The sequence below is a fragment of the Electrophorus electricus genome, chromosome 8 (assembly GCF_041902795.1).
Source record: "Electrophorus electricus isolate QZ-2024a chromosome 8, ASM4190279v1, whole genome shotgun sequence".
NCBI lineage: Eukaryota > Metazoa > Chordata > Actinopteri > Gymnotiformes > Gymnotidae > Electrophorus > Electrophorus electricus.
The window spans coordinates 21,712,631-21,734,929 of NC_137504.1; the positions used below are offsets into that span (position 1 = coordinate 21,712,631).

At 46.1% G+C, this 22,299-nt stretch overlaps 5 protein-coding genes across 16 annotated transcripts in view; 2 read left to right on the plus strand and 3 right to left on the minus strand.

Moving 5' to 3' along the window:
* mlxipl (MLX interacting protein like) overlaps positions 1–427 on the minus strand; it is a 19,060-nt gene extending 18,633 nt beyond the window's left edge. For both annotated transcript variants that reach the window (XM_081718967.1, XM_027010288.3), the window contains exon 1: positions 61–427. In XM_081718967.1, the coding sequence (XP_081575093.1) occupies positions 61–416 (356 nt within the window). In that variant the 5' untranslated portion in view covers positions 417–427. The remainder of the gene's footprint in view (positions 1–60) is intronic.
* On the plus strand, positions 403–4,085 carry rpain (RPA interacting protein). 4 transcript variants are annotated; one of them, XM_081718969.1, is made up of 8 exons: positions 403–544; positions 1,542–1,648; positions 1,925–2,110; positions 2,202–2,274; positions 2,341–2,473; positions 2,555–2,618; positions 2,921–3,061; positions 3,319–4,085. In XM_081718969.1, the coding sequence occupies exons 2-8, from the start codon at positions 1,577–1,579 to the stop codon at positions 3,346–3,348; spliced, it is 699 nt and encodes a 232-aa protein (XP_081575095.1). In that variant the 5' UTR covers positions 403–544; positions 1,542–1,576; the 3' UTR covers positions 3,349–4,085. The 4 variants fall into 4 exon arrangements, with proteins under 4 accessions (XP_081575095.1, XP_026866086.2, XP_035383249.1 ...); XM_027010285.3 differs by lacking the exon at positions 403–544 and having other exon boundaries at positions 1,477–1,648; positions 2,968–3,061; XM_035527356.2 differs by lacking the exon at positions 403–544 and having other exon boundaries at positions 1,478–1,648.
* Positions 4,086–7,252, minus strand: c1qbp (complement component 1, q subcomponent binding protein). Of its 2 annotated transcripts, none has more exons than XM_081718968.1 (6): positions 7,066–7,252; positions 5,980–6,130; positions 5,735–5,825; positions 5,280–5,375; positions 4,590–4,715; positions 4,086–4,313 (listed from the first exon to the last, which is right to left on the minus strand). In XM_081718968.1, exons 1-6 carry the CDS (start codon positions 7,235–7,237, stop codon positions 4,164–4,166), a joined length of 786 nt encoding a protein of 261 aa, XP_081575094.1. In that variant the 5' UTR covers positions 7,238–7,252; the 3' UTR covers positions 4,086–4,163. The 2 variants fall into 2 exon arrangements, with proteins under 2 accessions (XP_081575094.1, XP_035383248.1); XM_035527355.2 differs by having other exon boundaries at positions 6,746–7,127.
* On the plus strand, positions 7,180–10,502 carry znhit3 (zinc finger, HIT-type containing 3). 5 transcript variants are annotated; one of them, XR_014124835.1, is made up of 7 exons: positions 7,180–7,509; positions 7,694–7,731; positions 7,890–7,970; positions 8,054–8,137; positions 8,482–8,901; positions 9,002–9,070; positions 10,390–10,502. XR_014124835.1 is itself a non-coding variant. In XM_027010308.3 (5 exons), the coding sequence occupies exons 1-5, from the start codon at positions 7,442–7,444 to the stop codon at positions 8,679–8,681; spliced, it is 471 nt and encodes a 156-aa protein (XP_026866109.1). In that variant the 5' UTR covers positions 7,180–7,441; the 3' UTR covers positions 8,682–9,510. The 5 variants fall into 5 exon arrangements, 1 of the variants encoding a protein (XP_026866109.1); XR_014124834.1 differs by lacking the exon at positions 10,390–10,502 and adding an exon at positions 9,221–9,510; XR_014124832.1 differs by lacking the exon at positions 10,390–10,502 and adding an exon at positions 9,221–9,510 and having other exon boundaries at positions 8,482–9,070.
* Positions 9,669–22,291, minus strand: myo19 (myosin XIX). Of its 3 annotated transcripts, none has more exons than XM_081718966.1 (23): positions 22,026–22,291; positions 19,137–19,284; positions 18,179–18,327; positions 17,150–17,263; positions 16,882–17,065; positions 16,549–16,618; positions 16,330–16,432; positions 16,133–16,229; positions 15,945–16,021; positions 15,718–15,808; positions 15,225–15,393; positions 14,852–14,925; positions 14,531–14,766; positions 14,004–14,180; positions 13,723–13,860; positions 12,816–12,923; positions 12,648–12,718; positions 12,343–12,422; positions 11,663–11,820; positions 11,369–11,498; positions 11,126–11,211; positions 10,694–10,972; positions 9,669–10,546 (listed from the first exon to the last, which is right to left on the minus strand). In XM_081718966.1, the coding sequence occupies exons 1-23, from the start codon at positions 22,143–22,145 to the stop codon at positions 10,433–10,435; spliced, it is 2,973 nt and encodes a 990-aa protein (XP_081575092.1). In that variant the 5' UTR covers positions 22,146–22,291; the 3' UTR covers positions 9,669–10,432. The 3 variants fall into 3 exon arrangements, with proteins under 3 accessions (XP_081575092.1, XP_035383458.1, XP_081575091.1); XM_035527565.2 differs by having other exon boundaries at positions 10,640–10,972; positions 22,026–22,290; XM_081718965.1 differs by having other exon boundaries at positions 9,669–10,972; positions 22,026–22,290.
* Positions 22,292–22,299: the final 8 nt, after the last annotated feature.

Genomic DNA, 22,299 nt, shown 5'->3' on the forward strand with positions numbered 1-22,299 from the left:
GATTCTATATAGTCTGTTACTCTGCTACGTTAAAGAGGTCTCAGGAGAGCTGCACTCTACCTGTACGCCAGTGTCATGCACTCAAACAGGCACGTGAGGGTCGGGTCTATGCTGAGGCGCCTGGAGCTGAACGGACCGAACCTATAGGTCTGACAGCCCGGCCTGTTGACAGTGTCGAAGTCATAATCCACCGCTGCTCCGCTTCTCCGCCTGCGCGGGACAGTGTCACTGTGGGGTGAGGACACCATAAAGTGCCCACTGTGGATGACTTGCGTGCGCCGGAAGATTTCTGATGTCGAGGTAGCCTCGGCATTCGCCGAGCCGTCGTCCGGATCGGACTCGGATTCGGAATCTGCCATTCGGGCCGCCTTTGGCTCTTCGGGAAACTTTGGAGAGACCCTTTCTATCTTTGCCATTGCTTTAAAAAAAAAAAATGTTTATCTACCCCTCGTGCTGCCGAATTCCAAATCGTTTGCACTGAGGTCAGCGCAGTTAGGAGCGCGCAACAGTTCGTCAGAGGACCACACCTCGCGCGCTCAACAACGTGAGTTTGCTTATCGTTCGTTCGTCTGCCTCCAAGTCAAAGGTCACAATTCTTTGCTCCGATTCCAAATGATTTTCTATTTACACCCAAGCATACTTAAAGGGACCTTTAAAAAGCAAGGCCCTAGACCCATACAAAATGCTACATTTGCACAGAATTATGGTAGAAAAAAACTCTCGCCATGTCAATCAGTTGTACTAAGCCATGAAATGTGTTAAACTATAACAGATGTATTGTTCTTGAGTATTACTTAGTATTAACTTAGTATTTTGCTAGTAGGTATGGTAGTAGGTAAATAGTCATATAGTAATAATAATAATAATACGAAGAAGAAGAAGAAGAAGAAGAAGAAGAAGAAGAAGAAGAAGAAAAAGAAGAAGAAGAAAAAGAAGAAGAAGAAGAATTGTTATTATTGCTGTTATTATTTTAATAATAATAATAATAATAATAATGATATTTTATTTTAATAATAATGATGATAAATTATTATTATTATTATTATTAATAATAATAATAATAAAAGTATATTGTTTTTGTTGTTAATTTTGCAATAATAGTATGTAGTTTTCTCCCTGAGTCTAGGCTGAATTCTTTCCACGAGCCCTAGCCCTTCATTTTTGAATGTTAGACTTATGTTCCTATTGACAATAAATGGCTTAATGACATGAAAACGCTATTATTTTTCTGTCGTGTCTTATGTGCCTATGTACTCATTATCGTATTCTCTTTTAATTATTTAAAGAAAATATTATAGACTTTATGTCATCACTTAAGTAATTATTATTTAGACATCTTTTTTATTATTTAAAGAAAATATAGTAGACTTATTAGTCAAATAACGAGTTCTTTCTACGTTTACACTTGTCCGTCCGAACGGAATTAACCGAAAGAGTCCTACATGTCCCAGCTGCCCATGAATAACTTCCGTGTTGAATGGTTCAAAAGTCGCTCATTGGTAGGGAGACGAATTGAAACTGTGGTTTGTTTTTAATCTCAGCGATGCGTAATCCACAAAGTCTGACACTCTAAATCATGGACGCGTTTCAGAAGCACAAGTCTCTGTACAAGGGAACGACTCCACCATGGAAAGAGACGTACAGAAAGGTAAGACATCTGTATGCGTGTAAATGATCCAGCTAATGTCACAGTTAGCTAAGTAGGTTAGCTGGGTTAGCAGGTTAGCAGACCAGGTACGGCTGGTGGGGTTAGCTGGCACGCATTAAGTGGGCAGTGCAGTAAGTGATGGGCTGTCAGTAAATGGCTGAGCGTTTAAGTGGTAGTACCTTCGATTAGCTAGCTACTGTTGTATTTTCAAACATATTTTAAAAGCTTTCTAGTGAGTAGCTAGGCAGCAAATGATGCTCGCTGATTTCTCCCAAGCGTTGCGTGGAAAGGCTGAAGAACAGTCGGTCGCGGTTGCTCGAAAAGTATCGCCAGATGGGGGCCAGCGCGGATGACTCGAAGAGCTCTGTACTTGTCCAAGAGGTGATGGAGATGGAGTGGAAGGCCTTACAGGCCAGCAGCCAGAGGCTGCCTTCTTTGTGGGTGAAAGACGGCATCAGTGATGTACGTGGGTTTCAAATTATCTATACCCGAACGGCTTACTGTGTTGAGGAGATGGTCGAAAGATGGACAAATTCCTTTCTTTTATCCACAGATGTTCACTGATGTGCACGAATATGACGAACTGGCCATTCTAGAGGAAATTCACCAGGAACTCGTATCTCAAGGTTATTGTTAATTATCTGGTGTCAGCAGTCTGTACACGTTTATTTTTATAACTTTCCGCCCCTCAGTTAACCTCCTGTCCTCAGAACTTTCTATTATAGAGGAATACCACAAAAGTCAGCAGTATGAAGAACAGTACTTCAGTTCCATTGTGGATGGAATGGAGGAAGAAGGAAAACTGATATGTCCTGTGTGTCAAAGGTAAGTGCTAGCAAAAACCTGAACAGCAGCTAGCAGATCCTTAACGTAGCCTCTGCTTATAATGCACTGTATGTATTACAGGAATAATTTGACAGTGAACAGTCATTTTACTTCATGTCCCTGTGGAATTTACATCAACACAGTGGTGAGTTCCAGGGAGGTTTCCACATCTCCGTACATGCTTGACACCCAAACAAGCTGCTTGAAGTATTGAGAATTATTCAAAAGTAAAGCACTTTTACTTTTGAATAATTCTCAATACTTCAAGCAGCTTGTTTGGGTACTACTTTGGTAGCGCATTAATATACATTCTTAGTCTGAGGTAAACCCAGTTGTAGAACAGGAAGGAACTGAAACGAGTAACATTAATCCGTTTTACTTTATCTTAGGTAAGTAAGTTGGCGTACCAGAGTCACTATGTCTGAATTAATGTCAATGATTCCACAGGGTAGGAATATAACAGCTGAGCTACTACAATGTCTACTTGAAACTAGGGTCACAGAGCACATGGAAGACTGTCTCCAGAACCCCGTATTCTCAGTGGCCTCCAACATGGATGGGTCGCCAAACCTTATGATAAGCTGCAAGGTAATATCATAAAGTTTCTTAATTTATGAGGCATGAGTGGCTGGCTTGGGCCTTAATTTTTCCTGTGATCCATTTTTGTAATATGAAAGACACAACTTGATTCTACAATCATTGTTATTGAAATTGAGCTCTGTCTTAGGTTTGATACAGATGCTAATAAAAATATAAAATGTCAATGATGAATGATTAGGGTTCATTTATACATGAGAGAAAACCTATTAAATTAATCCTGTTGACCAGATATTTCTCATCTACAGGTGTGTGATTATCTCTCTATCATCCTATGACTACCCCTTGTGCAAGATTGAGGATTTTTTTTCCCTGAATGTTTTATGTAAAATAAAGCTATAGTAGTTATAACATTAAACACTTCAATCTACAATATGGTATTTATGTACAAAAGCTGCTACAGAGGTTTAGTTGTTCTAATCTTGAGAAATGGCCAATAGGCAATGGTACCAATTGCTATACAGTACAATTCTTAGACATGTAATAATTGACCTTTAGTAATACATAGGTTTGGGTTGTTAAGGTGAGCATAGATCAAAATGGAACTGGGAGCTGTGTTTAATCAAGTTTAGCTCACCAGACTATCACAGGCCAATGGGCCACAGTTTTGGGTGCTGAACATAAGGGCAGATATTAAGTGCGTCTCGAACAATAATCATACATAGGCTTGTTTGAAATTTTTTTTTTTTTTTAATTGCAACTGAAACTGTCAGATGGATACAAGGGTCTTTTAACAAATATTTCCTAGTCATGAGGAAGAAACCTTTTTTTTTTTGAGAAACCATTTTCTGCACTAGGGGGCTCACATTCGTGTCCAGGGCATTTCCCAGCACTTCCGCACACACAAAGCCCAGCCTTGGACAAAATGTAACTGTCTATGGTTTTATATAGTCTATTACTTTAATCTGTGTCCAGGACAGCTGCCCCAGTAAACCAGGACTGGCTTGCACAAAAAGTGTCAACATTAAAGACTATATGCTGTGCTTAAATTTTCAAAATAAAAGTATAAAACATGTTTGCTGTTGTACCTTTTATTTAACACACTAATATTTCAGGTTAGCTAGAAGTAGAGACTGCAAAACCTCTATGAACCTCAGTGACATTTGATGAAGCTACTGAGGTCCTCCAGAAACTTGATGTATTCCTGATGCTCCAAGGCTGTGCTTAATTCCATCAACTCATCCGCAAATGCATTGTCAATGCCCCGGTCAGCCAAGAAGTCCATCAAATGGTCATACAGCGCCTGTGGAAATTACAGATTAAAACTCGCATTCCTCTCTACGCTTCATCCCAATTCCTCATTTGGTACTAAATATCTTCCCTCTACTGGGGAAAATCTACTGGGGAAAACAATCTAATTTGAAAGCACCTTGACTGATCAAATACCCCGCAGAATACGTCAGTAAGCACCCTCGCAATGTCATTTTTCAAACAACTACAAGGCAAAACTGTCCTGAACAAGGTGGGGTTGTTTTTTTTTTTTTTGTTTTTTTTTTAAATACATGACCCAGGGTCTTACCCAGTCCAGAGAGTCTGTGTTAAGTGTGTAGCTGGTCTCGTGCCAGTCTGCCTCTCCGTCAGGCTGGAAACTGACCTCCCGTATGGCAAAGATATCACTTTCCTCTTCACCTTCGCTATGACCAATCTGCTCAGGAATAAACATTGAATTTTCATGTTGTGGGCAGATCAAAACACTAAGCTATTCACACCAGACAAAAGCTATATAACAATATCTATATAACAGTGTGCTATGTTTAGTTTTTTTTTTTCTCCACTGTAGTGTTGCATCAAGAAATGCAACAAAAATGTGTTTGTGGTGTAAAAATTAACAGTGTGTCCATGGTGAGAACACCTGTGCATCAGAAAAGCAGAGGCTAGAAGTGTGTTAGCTAATCGGACCACAACAAAATCTGAGAATATGAGGCACTGAAACATTACCACTGAGGCTGTAATGATTTGAAATGTTCAGAGATTTGATTTAAAAGGCCTGCTGCTTTTTAAACTGGGCCTTGTTAAAATAGATGCTTTCCCATTGATCATCATACACAGTATGATTTCTCTGTAGTAAATAATGTCCCACTACTATGCAGGTTCTGTCTACTGGCTATGTAGTGCTATGTATGATTGTAAATGATAAGCATGGGGTGGGAAAATAGACACTAAAAAGTACTTTAATGAAAACAGAAGCTTCAGTTGTGTAGGGACTTGCCTCATCCTCTGGAAAATGACAGTCAAACACCAGGGAATTTTTGGTACCCTGTTTCACCACTTCAATAACAAAGTTGGGCGTTGAGACAATTTCAGGCTGAAAAACAAGAGAGCAAAAATTAAAGAAACAATATCAAATGGTTCAATCTGGCACTGGAGAAGTTTAACAGTTAACCAGCTACTAATACAACTATGCAAGACACCAACATCTGTAATACTATACAAGTATAGTACTCAGACAGTTTTTAAAAAATCTGCACTTCAGAATCATTTCTGATTGAATGAGAATCCAAAGCCAACAATATAGACTTTCAGTCCACATAAGTTCCAGATCCCAGTCATGCGGGTCTGAGCTTGAGAACAGAAATCTCATAACCAGTAATACTGCAGGCTGATGGACGCGTCAATGTCAAGCACAATCCTGTGGGTCTTTCCTACACTGGGAGAAGGCTCTACCTCACTGTCCTCTGCCTTCTGGCCCTGCTCTGCCTCTTCCTCCTCCATGTTCGGGGGGATGCTGTTGTTTATGTTGAACGTGACCGTCACTCTGTCAAACAGGAAAGAAATAATTTCAATCCTCAAGCCCAGTTAGTAAGTAATTCGCACAATATCCCAACATCTGACTCCAAGTTCAGTTAAAGTAGGTGTTCATATAAAAAAAGCACAACCGTGGCATGTGAATATGTATGCTGAAATCTTACTTCTCTCCAGAGACAGAGCGAATAAGTTTTGCTTCAGCGCCATTTAGCTGGAGCTCCCATCCACCAGACATTTTGGGAAGGGTCTTGCTTTTCTGGATCTTCTTTTCCTCTTTAATCTCATCAGAGAGAAACTCAGTAAATGCTTTGTCACCTGGAAGATGAGAGAAATTATCATAAGTAATATTTCGTGGGGCTCTCCCACCACAAACCTTGCTCATAAGTCTGAAAGACACACGTGCACATGTTTCCAGATATAACTGAGGTGCAGTTTACTATTCTTGAGTGTCATCAATGCTGGTCAAGGTAACAACACTGACAACCGATATCAATGAATGCCAAGTGCCCTGAAACCATTGTGGCTTAATCCGATATTCAGAACAAATCCCTATTCAGCATTAACTAGTCAGCAGCGCTGTGCCGTGATCTCTACTGTCAAGTACACGATGATTCTGGTGATGACTGACGAGCTAGTGACTGCTGCCCATTACAGAACAGAAACTCGCTAAACCTCATGCGAGGCGAGACGTAACGACAGCTGATACAGCTAACTATATTCAACAGAGTAGACAACACTTACGAATATATACGCCCAAAACCCAGTTTACGTTATTAGGAACCCAGACACGGGTAACGCTACAATTTTGGATGTAGCTAAAAGGCTAACTTAGCATGCCACCCAGCGAGCCAGAGCGCCGGGTACAGCTGCTGAGTCTCGCGTGAAAATGTCCCACGAGCGGGCCATTTTTCCTCAGCTTTCGCACTTTACCGTCTGTGTGAAGACCCCCGCAACCGCACGACGCCGACGGGAGGAGACTCTTGGAGGGGATCAGTCGCGGCCTGCCTCCGTGAGAGCCGCTGTGGCACAGCATCCAGACGGAGCGCGTGAAGGGACCGCACGACGCGGACCGCGCGAGAGGCTCCGCGGCTCGAGGGGCTCGCGCGGCGGTGGCCCTGTTTGAAACGCGAGCTGCGACGTTCATCGCGCGAGCGAAAGACTTTAGCATGGCTGCGGCGGGGACGGGACGGACGACAACAACGACGACGACGACGACGACGACTCCGCGGCTCCACCGACGCGACCGGTACCTGTGCGCTGCAAACACGTGCGGAAGGACACGGTAACCTCGCGGTTTGAGCTTCGAGCTTTGCACCGGAAACATACGAGGACAAGCAGGAAACACGTCAAAGGTCTGCAGCATGGCGAAAGGGGCAGAGGCGCACTAGGGGGACACGTGCGGACGCGTTTAATTGTACACATTACATGGTTAAAAAAACAACAACAAAAAAAAAAACCGTCTCATCGGCGACTTCAGTTTCGTTGCGGGTACACAGTTATATAGATATCCATGGCTATTGCGATTATTTTCTTCACGGGTCGATTTTAACAGTAAACCATAGCTAGTTAGTTAACTAGACAGTTTGTTTTGCTATTAGCTAGCTAGACACGCTAGATCAGGGAGGCATGCAGCTTTGTGGAGTGTGTAACGATCAAATTCCGAAATACAGATGCCCTGTATGCAGAGTAAAATAGTAAGTATTTGTAATTATATACGTGCATATTATAGCTAGTTAATAGGTGGTGTTATTTGGGTGGTCAGCCAGCTAGCCATCTTGAAACCACGAAAATGATTTAGTTTAGCTGAGTGGGCTAGCTAGCGGCCTGCTTTTTCTCAAATACAAATCACGTCTGTGACTTTGTTCTTTTTTGTTATAGCTGTTCGCTGGGTTGCTTCAAAAAACACAAAAGTGATGGTAAGTGGGGTTTTTTCTTCGACATGTCGAATCTTATTTGGGCTTTTTTTTCTGTAAGTAGCCATTGGTCGTCAGAGTTGCTTAAATGACACGACTGTTCAGATGTTAATAAATACGAGAGGCCTTTTAAAACGTAACTTCACCTTTCTTTTCTGTAGACTCCTGCCAACTAGTTATAGACACAGCGCGTCCTGCTACAACTGTTGCGACAGCGTTTCCAGATGTCTGTCAGAGCAGTGGTGTGTTTTCGCGAATCAGCTTTCATATTTTATTAGTTTATTGGTGTAATGATGTACTTCAAAAAGCTTTCGTGTGACTTTAGCTGAACAGCCATGGACTGTTGACGATCTCCTCGACGAGGACAGCCAGTCTGACAAGGTTCCTCTGCCCAGACTTCAGCAATTAGGTACTGTGTTTGTGTAGGTGAATTACACAGTATATTACTATGGTTACAGTAGCCTATAATGGTACATGGAGTGTGCTTTGTGATTAGCTTAATAGAGACCAGAAAATAAATTGCAGTGGAGTAATGTCTTGTGGTTGCCCTGTGCAAATCCAGGAAATAAGGATTTAAAATTTGGCAAGTCTATGTATTGCAGAGATATAATCAAGGTGGATGGCATGCACGAAATGGTACATGCATGTCGACATCTAAAATATTAATTATCATATCAGTTCAGATCTGCCCTTACTTCGAGACGTTAGTTGATGTGCGTGTTGTCGTTCACCTGGTTCCCTCTGTTGATGCAGGTGAATCGGAGACCCTGATGAGCCTGTTGCGCAACCCGCACCTCAGGCAGCTGATGTTGATGGTAGACTCTGCCCAGGACAAGGCACAAGCAATGAAGAAGGCCATGCAGGAGCCGCTTTTTGTGGAATTTGCAGACCAGTGCTTGCAAATCATTGAACCGACAGAAAAAGAAGCAGAAGAAATCGACGATGGATATTGAGCTAAAGTGAATGAGAAGAGCTTTAACCGGACAAGTCCTGAAATATGTACAAACCAGCATGGGGAGAAGTAGGCTGGAACTGGGGACACAAACTGGGATTTAGTGCTTTTTTTAATCATGCTGCATCAGTAACATGGAAGGAACATTTTTCTAGGTGGTAGATGGGTGCTTAGTGTTTAAAAGGCTATGAACCTTGGCCATTTAAGACTGCTGATTGCAAGTATGGATTTGTGAAGTTTGCTCTATTTTCTAAGTCTAACTAATCTATGATTTTTCCATTCACTTTGACCAAATAAACTTTTTTTTTTTTTTAATCTAAGACTGAACTCTGAAAATCCTTCCTCATCTTGACAAGGATGAAGACCTGGAGTAACATGGAAATGTAAACGGTAAGGACATAATAGGCAAACCTAACAACAAAACAAAATTGTTTTGCCTTCAATATCTCAAATGGTCATGCTTTCTTAAAATATGAATAATCACAAAGCATCTCAGTAAAGAAAGTATATTTATCCCAATTTTTTCTATTCTAAAAACAGTATTCAAAAGTTCAAAACTTTCAAACACAGATGCCAAAAGTAAGTGGTCCTTCATTGCACTGAGCTCCTGAAATCATTGAGTCACACTCAACAGTATTTTTAAATAGTATTTAAGGTATGTGATACCTGAATGCTCTGACCATTAGGGGCAGTGGTGGCTGAGCTTCATGCCTAACTACCGCCTAACTACCACTGTTGGCCCCTGAGCAAGACCCATAATCCTCAATTGTTCAAGTTGTATTCAGTCATAATTGTGAATTGCTTTGGATAAAAGTGTCAGGTAAATGTGATTTGGGGTTTTTTTCTCAGCTAATGTCAACTGCTATTACCACTCTAACCTGAAGAGCAATCAAATTCATTTTGTGTAAACAGGCACATAGCATTAGAGCATGCGGCGTAATCAAAACGTACTCGTATTACTAAGACATCAACAGCACGAGACAACAGAGCGTTTGTGTTTTCTTTATTGTTCAGGTAAGTATGGCAGTAATGTGAGGACCCGGTATGTGATTCATTTTCAGCCTGAGAATAGAGTACAAAAGGGAAACCAAAGCCACAGAGGTTACAAGGCAAGGTCCACGTTTCCCTGTTCTTGTGCAGAAAGCCTTAAAGCAAAACCGTACACAAAGTATACAGCACAAAATGGCAGGGACATGTTCCAGTTAATGCCGCACCATCCCTCACCGCTGATGAACAAGGAATCATAAATTCAAGTAATACTTGATTATTTGCTGGTCCACTAGTTGGTGCTTTTGCATATACATAACCAAAATTAAAATACTTAAAAAAAAAAAAAAAAGTTTACACAAAATCTTTCTTTTGTGATCGCCATTACCTGTAATTTAGGCTAAACCTAAATCTGAGCTGATCTCAACTGTCTTCATACCCACAAATCTCAGTTAATTAACATGACATCTGTAATTAAATAAATCTCAGTCATATATTGTAATTTCAAGATGACAAGCAGAATTTAAACCACAACCATTATTGGTTAGACAGGTATGAAACAAGCCTTATGCAGGAAGTGAAATTCCCTGAATAAATACACATTAAAAAAAGCCAACAGCAGCTGGACAATATTCCATTTGGAACGGAAGGCACCTACACTTAAAACAGACCTTGTACTGTCTCCCTACTTTATCTTGCATTCCTGCTTGTGCTTTGGAAAGGTGCATGGACTGGGTGCAGGCTTGGGAACTGAGTGATGAGGGATCAGGTTTGCTCCAGCAGGATCTGGTTGAAACCGGCCACTCCGTCGTGGTGATGTCCCGGGTACGTATGGGCGTAGTGCAGAGGCGAGCGCCTCGCGTGGAGCTTCACGGAACCCTGGGGACATAAAGCACAGCGCGGGGATGTACAAATCCATGGAAAGCAATGTGCCAAACGCAACGGCGCCGTCCGCCAGCGCAGGCCTCTCACCCGTGGCTGTGCCCTGATGGAGGCCACGCCCCGCTCGAACTGATTGGTCTCCACCTTGTACTCTCCCTGCCTGGAGGGGATCTTCAGGGCGGCCGTCGCGGACGCGAGCCTCTGGAAGCCGGTGGCGGTGAAGGTCAGGGTGAGGTGTGGGGTGCAGGCCAGGGCAAGGCCCAGAGGCCAGGCGCACACCGCCACGGGTGCCCCCACGCTGGGGGGCTGCGCAGGGTGCCCCTCCCTTGGCGCATGGGACAGAGGGGGCATGGGGCGAAACTCTTCCTCGCACTTTTCCTCGGCGCCGTCCAGCTCCTCCTTGGCCAGGGTGTCCATCCAAGTCTAGAGAATGAGAGTGAGTGAGTGTGTGTGTAAGCGGTTTAGAGGTAGAGTTGGGGGGAAAAGGCCAAAGAGTGAGAGAAAAAAGGTCTGCAAAAGTAACACGCAAAATACAACCATTTGCACACCACCGCCCGAAATCACGGAATCACTCACCCTCCAAGACCTCCATCTGGTCTGTATGACTGAGGCAGCTCTGTGCCATTTTCTCACCTCCCTCCTCGCCAGCCAGGCCCTCACCGCTGAAAGAATACACACATCAGCCGAGTCCTTGCACAACTCTCTTAAATTTATCATCTTGGAACAAAAGTGCCGCAACTCTAGCTCCACGTAATCACAACACAACCGTAAAAAGTGCCGTTCTTAGCTGTGCGTGGGGGTGAGCGCCAGGTGCCGCACCTGCTTGGATGCGAGTGGCACGCTGGGTCCTGACGGCCCGCTGGCGCCGCTGGTACCTGCGCCAGCAGCACTGCACGCAGAAGGCCTTGGCAGAGCGCACCCTGTTCCTGTGAGCCTCCAGAAGCTCCAGCTAGAGGAGCACACGCACGCACGCACGGTTCGAGATATTTCAGCATTCGTTTTATGGCAACCAGCATCATTCGACTCAAAAAGAACAGGACTGTCTGCAAAGTTCGCTGACACCTTTTAACAGCCATTACCAATCAAATGCTGACCATCTTGAGGTGTCATTACCATGGGATTAGTGAGGAACAGTTTGGTCTTCCCACAGTGCACCATGGTGGTGGTGGTGTTGTTATTGTTGTTGTTGTTGGAGGAAGAGGAGGAGAGCCCGGCAGGACTCGTCATCAGGACAGCACTCAGGATGTCCTGAACGACGAGGGCCAGACGGTCTGGAGAGTGCCGAGAAGAAATAAAAAATAAAACAGAAACATGATTCAGAACCTCACTGCCTATGGAGAGAGTGTGTGATAGTGAAGGAGTGTGAGAGAAAGAGTGTGTGTGTGTGTGTGTGTGTGTGTGTGTGTGTGTGTGTGTGTGTGTGTGTGTGTGTGTGTGTGTGTGTGACTGAGTTAGACAGTTAGAGAGGGGGAAACCCCTACATGTGGAATCATGCTGATATCCACTGATTTTACCCATTCAGAAAAGATCTCCAAGATTTTGGCTGCATGCAAATTCCAGTAATCAAAATACGGTAGAATGTGGAGCATTTAAAACCCAAGCGCTCAGACCTACACCCAGACCCCTCGCTCAGCTGGTGCTGAGACCACCTAACCCACTCACCCTACTTGAATAGAACGGAGTGAGCGAGCGAGCGAGTGTCCGTGTGTGTGTGTGTGTGTGTGTGAGAGAGTGAGCGAGATTAAGTCAGCAGGCAGACGGGACGGGGAGAGCAAGATGAAATGCCCTCGCACCTTCCTCGTGACTGGTCTGAGCTGGGAGCCAAGCGCTGGTGATCAGCCCATATCTCTGGACGAAGCTGCCATAGGGAATCCTGCAGGAATACAGACGTGAATGGCAGTGTGCGAATGTGTGTGTGTGTGTGTGGGCACACAGACAGACACAGATATGCAGTACACTGTACATCTTATAAAACCTTGTAATACAGTAATTCCATAACCTTTCTGTATACTGTACGTCGTACATTAACATTCACACTGTAGTCACTGTCTCTTGGCTGGCACGCACACGCACTCACACACACGCACGTGTGCGGTACCTGATGGAGAAACCTGCTGCACTGATGTGGATGGTCTCCACCAGGCCACAGGCCTCCAGCTGGCTCATCACCTGGGAACACAGCCAACAGGCCACCGTGAAGCTACAGCACGTCAGTGGCGCGCACGCAGGGCTGACGGAGGCAGAGGGGAGGGGCGGCGGTGCTCACCTCTTCCCCTTTGAAGGAGAGCGGAGTGCAGTCGGCGTTGGGTTTGATACAGCGCGTGTAGTGTGGAGTGGTGCTGTGTAGAATCCTCATCAGACTCTCCAGTGAGTTCTACACACACACACGCGCAACACACAGTTCCTGTGGGTGATCACAATAGCAATCACAATAGCAGCACATGAAAATGACGCGTTTTCACACTTGTTCCGAAAGCCCGAGTCTGCCCCTGGAACCGATTGCCGGTTCGTGCGAGGGCAGGGCTCGTCATCTCTGGTTCGCTTTCACACTGAAGGATACCACATGGATCGTGGATCGAGTGGAAGAACACTCGAGTGGCAAACAGCACACCTTTTGGTATACATGGCATTCCACCATGTAGGAACGTGTGCGAATAAGGAGAATGACCGTAGCCACGCAGGTCAGCAGAGACGTGCGTTTTGCTTCCGCCCTATGCACGTGTGGTCTTATTAGACACGCCGTGATGCAGAAGAGTGCGGACATGGGCCCATCGAACGGACAGATGGATGGATTACATGAAATACGCCGCAGGGATTTGTCCTCCACGAAAAGCCAAGCGACGCGATAAGTCAACACGGTCGCGTTACAAAACAAAGCAGTCACACAAACCCCACACGTGGCAACCGGAGCAGTGATTTTGGAAGGATCAGAGATTATTGTACGGACCACACCTGGGCTCACACAGACACAGACAGGTTGTGGTGTACAGAGTGGCAGGTAGATTTCCACCTTTTCATCCCTCGGAGAACCAGAGGCATTCCCTTCTTGACGAAAGCCTCCATATCCCATTATGCTCAGTTCAGGGCTCGTATGACTGGATTCCAGCGACTACCTCCGCTCTGGGGGGTTGGTTCGGCCCCCCCGCCCCTGACGGAATGGCCCCCCGGTTTACCTTGAATTTGGAGACGACGGTGACTTTGCTGGGGCCTCGGGGCCCGTGTCCTTCGGTGCCTGAACCTGCAAACAGGCTCTGCAACAGGGGCACCTCAGACTGCTGCAGCAAGTTGAGGAGCTCGGGGGGAACTGGGTCCTACACACACACACACACACACACACACACACACACACACACACACACACACACACACACACAGTAGTCTACGTGTGCTCTATAGGTACTGCTCCTGCTTAGCTGAGTGCTTTTCCATGCATCCTCACGCACGCACACAGTACCTTGTTCTTCTCCATCATACCATGGACGTGGTAGGTGACGTCGCCTGCGTAGTGGGCCACGGTGAAGTGCGGCTGGGTGCTGAATTTGTCCCAGCTCACGCTACTGCTACGCGAGAGCTCGGTCTGCAGGCGCTTGCTCAACCGCTCGGCATCGGACGCCCTGTTCAGGCGGCACTCCTGGACAGGGGAGAGAACAGCTCAGGACGAACCAGAACACACGGTGCGTCTCCACAACAAACCCTTACTACACCGCTCTACACCACACCATGCGCCGTACAATGCCGAACACCACCCACAACCACCAGGGACTGTGGCCGTACTCTGCTGTGTTACGCTAGATCAGAGTCTTTGATCCGGTCCCTGTGGGCCCCCCGGTTCGTCCCCGGTCCTTGTCCAGGCAGTTATGATGCAGTGTAGCCCGGCCTGCTTCGGGGGGGACCCGAAACAGAATTTAAAAAAACAAAACAAACAAACAAAAAACAAAACACATAGCCAAACGGTCCCCAAGGACTGGATATCAGCCGCACCTCGTTAAGCAGGGAGAAGATGCTGGAGGGGCTGCCCTCGATCAGGTCCAGGCAGTCCTGGTTGTCGCGGTAACGGACGATGGACCAGTGCATGCCCTCGGAAACATACTCCTCCTGCTGGGCGCGCAGATAGAGCGTCACAAAGTGCTGCTGGAGCTTTTCGTTGGCGTAGTTTATGCACAGCTGCTCCAGGCTGTTGAGCGGGAAGCGCTCGAAGCCGTAGACATCCAGCAGGCCTGCGGGAGGGAGGGAAGGTCGTGCCAGAGATTTATCAGACTTTTCTGTTCGCAACGCAGGGAGGATGGCGAGTAGCTTGCGTACCGATGAAGGTGCACCAGCTGGCATCGTCAGCACACATGCTGCCGTTGATGAAGGTGACCAGCCATTCGAACAGGCTGCCGAACAGAACAGCGCGCACGCACACACACACACACACACACACACACACACACACACACACACTAAATAAATAAATAAAAAACAATAACAGCACTTAAATAAGGTGTTTCCTTCCGTGATCAACAAAGATCGGTTTCTATGACATGACGTAATCACTTTTATCTGCTTTGTCATGTTATATATTTTAAGGTCATTAAAATAAAGCTTTAAATATTTTAATTAAGTGCGGTCCCGGGTGAAGTGTGTTGTAGGTGTGGTGTGGGTGGAGCGTGGCTGTGGGTGCAGTTCAGCTCACTGGGCGTAGATGACTTTGGCCAGGCAGTCCCGGCGCACGGCGCACTCGCCCGCAGAGCAGGGCTTGAGCAGGGCGCCCTGCCGACCCGCGTGCAGACGCTGCACGCTCAGACGCTCCTCCAGCTCGTCAGGGGATACACGCAGCAGGGCTGCCGCCTTCCGCAGGGAACCTACACACACACACACACACACACACACACACGACGTCAGGCGCGGATGCGATCATGGGAGGTAAAAATAAAAACTCGCAAGCACGTCGAGTTCTACACTTTGAGCACAGCGATGAGAAACGCCACCCTACTGATCAACTTGCACTGACAAAGACATCCTGTGGGTCACAATTTCTCAGAAGAAAATGCTTTAAAGTCCATGTCTTTTTCAGAGAAACCAGAGAACCAATCCTGCACGTTAGCAAGCACCAGCTCGGCTGCAAGAGAATACAGGGAGTGGAACAGCAGAATGTGCTCAGCAAATAACGGATAATGATCTGCTACCTTCTGACTGTTCGCCGAGCTCACAGCGCTTAGACTCGCAGGCAGGTGGACGGAAGCGGACGTTCCCCAGCTGCAGAATGCCTGCCAAGAGCTGCACGCCACCGTGTTACGGAAACGTCGCCAGAAGGGCATGCGAAAGGCAGGGAGGGAACACAGGCGGTCAGGCAACATGTGGGCATGACGGAAGAGGTGAGCTTCAGGGCTTGGCATCTGCTGTCTCATCTCACCCTGAATATTTGTGCCCGCTTGTCCACGTCGATGCCCAAGCTGGCCATGGCTTCCACCGTTTCTTGGAAAAAATCCTCTGTTGAGATATATAAAAAAAAAAAAAAAAGGAAAAACGACACCAAAAAATCACATTTCCCTATATTCCGAACCTATTCTAAGACCTCGAGGCAAAGAGACGTATGGGAACCTTCGAGGGTTTTCTCTGCGTTTGGCAACCAGGCAAACGTCTGGTCCTCCTGCATCCCCCATTCCTGCCTCTGTTTTTCTGTTGCCCCTTTCATCATCTGAACCGCAAGAAGAGCAGAAAAGCAGATAAATACGGTGGCCCCACGGCCTTGTTAGACGGGACCGTGGGATTGGACTACATGGAGGTCTCGCGTTCACCTGGTAGAATATGTGGAAATTCCTCTCGTTAGCCGCTTGGAAGGCCACCCTGGTCTTCTCCAGCAGGTAGGTCTGCACCGACGCCCCTACCAGCAGCTGGGAACTGCAGGAGGAATACCGAGCCCCGCCCGCCATCATCACGTCAGATCGGGCGTCAGCGGGCAGTGACGCAACACAAAAGGCAGACAGCAAATGCGCAGAGGGCGTAACGGGAATGACCTGTTCAGCTGGAGCTGGATGTATTTTCCGAAGCGACTGCTGTTGCCGTTGCGCACCGTGCGAGCGTTTCCTGCCGGAGCGGGAAAGGGGAGAGGAAGAAAGCAACATGCTGGAATTAGAGTCCCAAAGCTAAGTCTGGAAAACGATCAACAGAGAGGAATGGAGGTTCACTCTCCGTCACGGTCGAAGTGGTTTCTGCTTTTGCTGTCTGCACGGTCTCACCCTCCAACGCCCTCTCCTTACGCTTCTGCACCTTTCTCTGATGACGTCAGCTCTCAAAACCCACCCCTGCATCTCAGTCTTCTTTTTGTTGCGCAGCTCTCTCGCGCTCACCGAAAGCCTCCATGATAGGGTTGGAGTCCAGCACGCGTCTCTCAATCCTCTCCACCGTGTCCTGAGACTTGCAGGAGAAGGGGGGACCCATGGCGGGATGCGGGACCCGTGGCGGGAGGCGGGACCCGTGGCGGGAGGCAGCCACAGTAGCATAGTACTTCATCAGGCAGCGCGACGTCCACGTCTGGGGAAGAGAAACGCGGTGGCCCGTCAACGACGGGAGAACCGGACCATGTCAGAACGGGTGAAGTGGTGGAGCTCTACCCACCTTCCCGGCTCCGCTCTCCCCAGAGACCACTAGCGACTGGTTGACGGGCTCCACCTGGCCCCGCACGTTCCTGTAGGCCTCCTCCGCCACGATGAAGATGTGCGGCTTAAGGTCCTGCACGAGGACAGACACACAAGCACTGAAGGGCACTTTCCAGCCTCCTTTTCAAAACTGACAATGCTTTTTTGTTTCGGTTTTCCCTCGAGGTTTAGGTCTAAACAGAAATCTCACAACAAAACAAATAAATAAAAGTTAATAATGAAACATATTTTGATGTCACTTTGAAACATGGCTAAGGAGGATCCCACAAACACCTACGCTGCCCCGTTAAGCCGAGCCTGGGAAGTTCACCCCGCTAGGTCAAACGCCACGTTAGCTTGTTTTGGTAGACGCCCTGATCCGCAGTTCACCTTGAAATGCACCCGAAGGGCTAAACAAATACAGTTAGCCCAGCCAAGGTTGTCCTGCAGTAGCACAGTGCTAAGCACCCGGTAATAAACAACCCCACGGCCACCTGCGGCAATAATTAAGGTAGAACGGCAGTGCGAAACTCTAAAGAAGTTCATGAAAGCTGGTTAGACTGGACACTGAAAACGTCACTCTCTATGTCTTTGTGTTCAGCCTACTTGGGGTCATCACAGCAGGCATGCAAATGTTTGCTCGTGTTTTCAAGGTCATTGGACGGTGGCACATTGCAACAGCAACGATGTTTGCAGTTCAGTCACTTTGCTTTTGATGACGCTTATATTTCAATCACCTAACCTTTGATAAAGTATATACCAATGCATTCAAGTTAATGCTAATCAATATGGCACAGTATGCATAATGTCCATGTGCATGTCTGGTAATTCAGGCTAATGGTACTCGAACCATATAGAAGATAACATTTAGCAGATAACATTTAGCAGATGTGTTATGAAAAGAACTTTTAGGAACCCATTCCTCCAGTTTCACAAGTCCACAGGATTTTCTCCAGGTGCACAAAGGTATGAGGGGCTCGTTTGATTCTGATTGGTGCAGGAGGTTTACCTGCGGCTGGGCAGCGGCGTGGTACTTGTGCATCACGTCCAGGGAGTAGAGGTCCAGGACAGGCTGGAAGGGGTTGAGGGCCACCAGGGTGCAGCCCGCGCGTGTGTAGAACACCCTCGCCCCATAACGGGCCTGCAGGCACTTCAGCACTATGACACCCACACACCCACACCCACCCACACACCCACACCCACACCCACACACACACACCCACAAAGTTACAGCTCAGGAATAATACCATAAACAGCGCATTCATTATTGGTCAGTAAGCAAACAGCATCTCATGAAAAGCAACGCATTCCTACACATCGAACATCGACGATCTGGGAACTGAATTCATCACACCTGCAGTGGTTGTGTTCGGAGAAAAAAAACAAAACAAAACAAAACAAACCAGCAGCAATCGTTAAAGGACACGCAGTTAAGCAACCAGCCTTGGCATGATGGAAAGGAACACAAGAAACCGTCACAAGCCCTTCAATGAATAAAATCTAAAGACCGACCATGTACGCCCTACGCATCTGCTTCACCGGTGCACGCATGTTGAGAAGACACGCATGTTACCTCAGGGCAGTCTTAGAGCTAGAGCTGCCCTGATTCAGGGGCAAGAGACGGACATTCTTTAACAACGTCATACCCCGTCATGAACGACGGTTCCGTGTGCAGCCCTCAATCTCCATCAGAAGCCGTTTAAGTACTGGAATTCTCATCTGATTCAGGAGCTTAAATAAAAAGACGAGATCTGAAGGTTTCTGATTGTAAATCTGATCTAATTCAGCGATGATCTAATTGTCGCTACGTGTTAGGAGCATGCATGTGTTAGAATTTGAGTGAAAAATGCAACGTCACTCAGTAAAAACTTCAAGCACCAAAAACCAAAGTACTAAAATCTTTAATTCCTCTTATACGAGACCTGCAGTGGTTTAAATCTTAACTGGCTGCTGATCTGCCCACATACCTATGGTTGGGGTCAAGGGGTTCACTTTGGTGAGGTCATCGTAGGTGTGGAGCTCAGCTTCATCCACCAGGAATGTTCTGACATCTCTTTCCAGTGAGTCATTGAGAGATAGCCTGCAAGTCTGGACCTGCTCTCTCGCGCCATTCACCTGCAGAGAGTACGCACGCACGCACGCAGCTTTACTGGTACTGGCAGAACAACTTACTCATGTAAGTATACATACGTACACACATACATGCTAATTGCAGTGAAGTTTCAGACACTTTTCTTTTGCCCTTTGCGTTTCACTGTATAAATACCTGCTTATCACCATTCTCTCATCATGAACAGCTCACTCAGCAGGTTCGAATGTTAACCGAAACTACATCCAACAACGCTACTAGCTGACTTTAATAATTACAACCATTCTTGGATCCAAACAAGCCACTGTCCCAGTACGCGATTACTGGCAGAACAATGCTCACTCTTCACAGGCAGATTTATTGTCAACTTCGCTGCTAACTACTCTGTACCACTAACACAGCCGGATGAGCCATGTCTTGCCTTTTGTATTGTCCGTTTGGTACGTACAGAGTCTATCGTATAGTGTCTATCTTACAGCATCTATTGTAATGTCTAGTGTATATTGTACATTGCACTGTATATTATGCGTATTAATTACACTGCGGTGTGGACATGCATAGGTTTTTCACTCACACACACGCCATGTAGTGATGTGATAATAAAAGTGATTCAAATGGTGGACATATGTAAAAGCATCCAGGTAGAGGCCAATTAAGGTTGAACCAAGGTACAGAGCCAGCTGTGGTGGATCACACACACACACACACACACACACACACACACACACACACACACACACAGTCAAACCGTATGGCAGGTCTACATAATACAATCAAATCATAGCTGCTTCCTTTGAGAATTAGGTTAAAGCCCTCCAGGGGCAGGATCCTAGACCCATATTACGCCCATCAGCCAACTAAAGAACCGCCAGTGGTGATTCACTGCAAATTAGTCCTAATACTCTGTGTGTGTAAGCACACTTTGTGTTGTCAGTAACAGTTAGAACACAACCAGAGGAGAACCCTATGGAGTAGACCACTACACCCAACAGTGCCTTAAATACTGATGTGCTCTGTGGCCCTGAGCTGGCATCATAACCCACCTTACTCAGGCCAAGCAATAAGCAGCAACCCAACTACTAGATTTGGTTATTGGGTAGTTAACGCTAATTACGGAACTACAAGTGATGAGGATATTTTTCTATATCCAAAGAAATTATTTTAATGATATTGTTTATATTCACGGATAATCCTTAGTCAAATTAAAGCTGCATTCCTGGGTGACTCTTCGATCTAAATGTGCAGTTCTGCTGGTGCTGCACGTGGACCAACAAAGATTGGCATTTGAAATCTCATTTAAGGTCGACGTGACAACCGTTCTATATTTGTGCGCCCTCCTGGGAATTTTTGTTGCTGCCCAGCTACTAACAGCTGCAAACGATATAGAAAACACAGTTATGCAGTGGGGGGAAACTTCCCCTACGCTCCACCAAGACCTGCAACGACGCTGCATTGGAAATCTTTAAAGCCCTTAAAGCAAGCTGTTGGAAGTGTGAGATGGGGTCTCCTGTTCCCCATGTGAGAGAAGAGAGGCATGAAGAGAAGGGATCCTCAGAGATGTTAAGCTGTTAATAACAGACTGGAGCTCCACCCATACGCCCAGTCTGGCGGACTGGATGCAAGGCTCCTTAATCCGCAGGGTCCGACAGATGCACACACCTTTGGAGGAAAAACACTGAGGTGTGTGGTGCAAGAGGCCTGACTCAACCAGACTGACATGCAAAACGTTTGCGTTTTAGCCATTACCATGGTTACGCAGGAGGCAAGCTATGTCAAAGATGGAGTTTGGCACATCTTGACGTATGCTAAAGTCGTCGTTTTCAGCACACCATGTGACTTCTAAAATGTGGACACCCTATGAGGAAATACTTCAACAATACATGAACTGATCTGTCCATCATGGCCATTTGTTGTTTATAGTCTGCTGACTGTGATTACTTGTCTGGGTTCCTGTTATTGGCCATGTTCCCGCCACAGCTGTGGAAATATCGAGCAGAAAACCGCATCTCTACTTATTCGGATACTGGGGTCACAGACAACATGCACAAGACTTGAGCTGAAGACTAATTCAATTCGCTCCTATTAACAGCTAGCTAGTTTTAATTTCTAGTTTATATGCCCTGGAATTTGTCATATTATTTCAGGATTCAACAAAACACCACCTACTACAGGGTCGTGCTATGGCCCAATTAAGATCAGAACAACAGCAGAACAAATTCGCAGGTTGTAAATACAAGGAATAACGTGCTTTAGACGGAATATGGTGTGTTTACTACACTCATCCTAATCTTGGGCAAGGCTACAGTGTGGCATAGTGACCTGTGTGAGATTAAACTGACATCTGCCTAATTCAGGCACAACACACACAGATCCATAATTAGGAACACAACAACATTATTTATAGTTTGCTTTTAAATTTGCTGTATCCAATATGAATCTAATATGAATTTATCTACTGATAAATGAATGTATAAAACAGAGAGAGAGAGAGAAAGAGAGAGAGAAAGAGAGAGGGGGGGTGAGGGGGTGAGGGAGAGAGAGACCCCCTTTGGTAGCCCATAGAAACTACAGTTGGCTGGCTAGCTAACGTAGGCTACATCATTAACCGGCTATATTATTAGGAAAGAATTGGGACAGCTGCCTTAACTAGTATGATATACACAATAAGGGAAACAATCCACTAAAGTTGTGAATGCCCAAAATGGTAAGATAGCTAGCTAGGTACCGCCGGCCATATGCTATTTTAAGAAAGTTTAGCATAACGTACCTCTCCTTGATGTCGTGTACCTCCACCCTTATGAAAATTCATGGATTTGGCGCAAGTTTCTATATTCCCCCCAGACGCTTTTACTCTCAAACAAAAGTTTTTGCTTTTGACATTTGCCATAAGAAAATAGCCAAGAAATCACGACTCCAGTAACTTCTAACCCCACGACCAAGCCATTGGATTTTTTTCCCCCCGACTCTTTTCCACTGCTCGGTAATAAACTTCCAGCGTGAAGGACAAACACGATTGCCCGCCTAGCAGTTCACAGCGCTCA

Coding starts and splice junctions, on each gene's coding strand:
- rpain (XM_081718969.1), top strand. CDS start 1,577: ATGGACGCGTTTCAGAAGCACAAGTCTCTGTACAAGGGAACGACTCCA. Junction 2,111..2,201: donor TGAAAGACGGCATCAGTGAT/GTACGTGGGTTT, acceptor TTTTATCCACAG/ATGTTCACTGATGTGCACGA. Junction 2,275..2,340: donor CCAGGAACTCGTATCTCAAG/GTTATTGTTAAT, acceptor TCCGCCCCTCAG/TTAACCTCCTGTCCTCAGAA.
- c1qbp (XM_035527355.2), bottom strand. CDS start 6,983: ATGCTAAAGTCTTTCGCTCGCGCGATGAACGTCGCAGCTCGCGTTTCA. Junction 6,131..6,745: donor CGGGGGTCTTCACACAGACG/GTAAAGTGCGAA, acceptor CTCATCTTCCAG/GTGACAAAGCATTTACTGAG. Junction 5,376..5,734: donor AGAAGGCAGAGGACAGTGAG/GTAGAGCCTTCT, acceptor CTTGTTTTTCAG/CCTGAAATTGTCTCAACGCC.
- znhit3 (XM_027010308.3), top strand. CDS start 7,442: ATGCAGCTTTGTGGAGTGTGTAACGATCAAATTCCGAAATACAGATGC. Junction 7,510..7,693: donor CCTGTATGCAGAGTAAAATA/GTAAGTATTTGT, acceptor TTTTTGTTATAG/CTGTTCGCTGGGTTGCTTCA. Junction 8,138..8,481: donor GCCCAGACTTCAGCAATTAG/GTACTGTGTTTG, acceptor CTGTTGATGCAG/GTGAATCGGAGACCCTGATG.
- myo19 (XM_081718965.1), bottom strand. CDS start 22,145: ATGGCAAATGTCAAAAGCAAAAACTTTTGTTTGAGAGTAAAAGCGTCT. Junction 15,809..15,944: donor AGCGGGCACAAATATTCAGG/GTGAGATGAGAC, acceptor GGTGGCGTGCAG/CTCTTGGCAGGCATTCTGCA. Junction 14,926..15,224: donor GCCAAAGTCATCTACGCCCA/GTGAGCTGAACT, acceptor TCTGTTCGGCAG/CCTGTTCGAATGGCTGGTCA.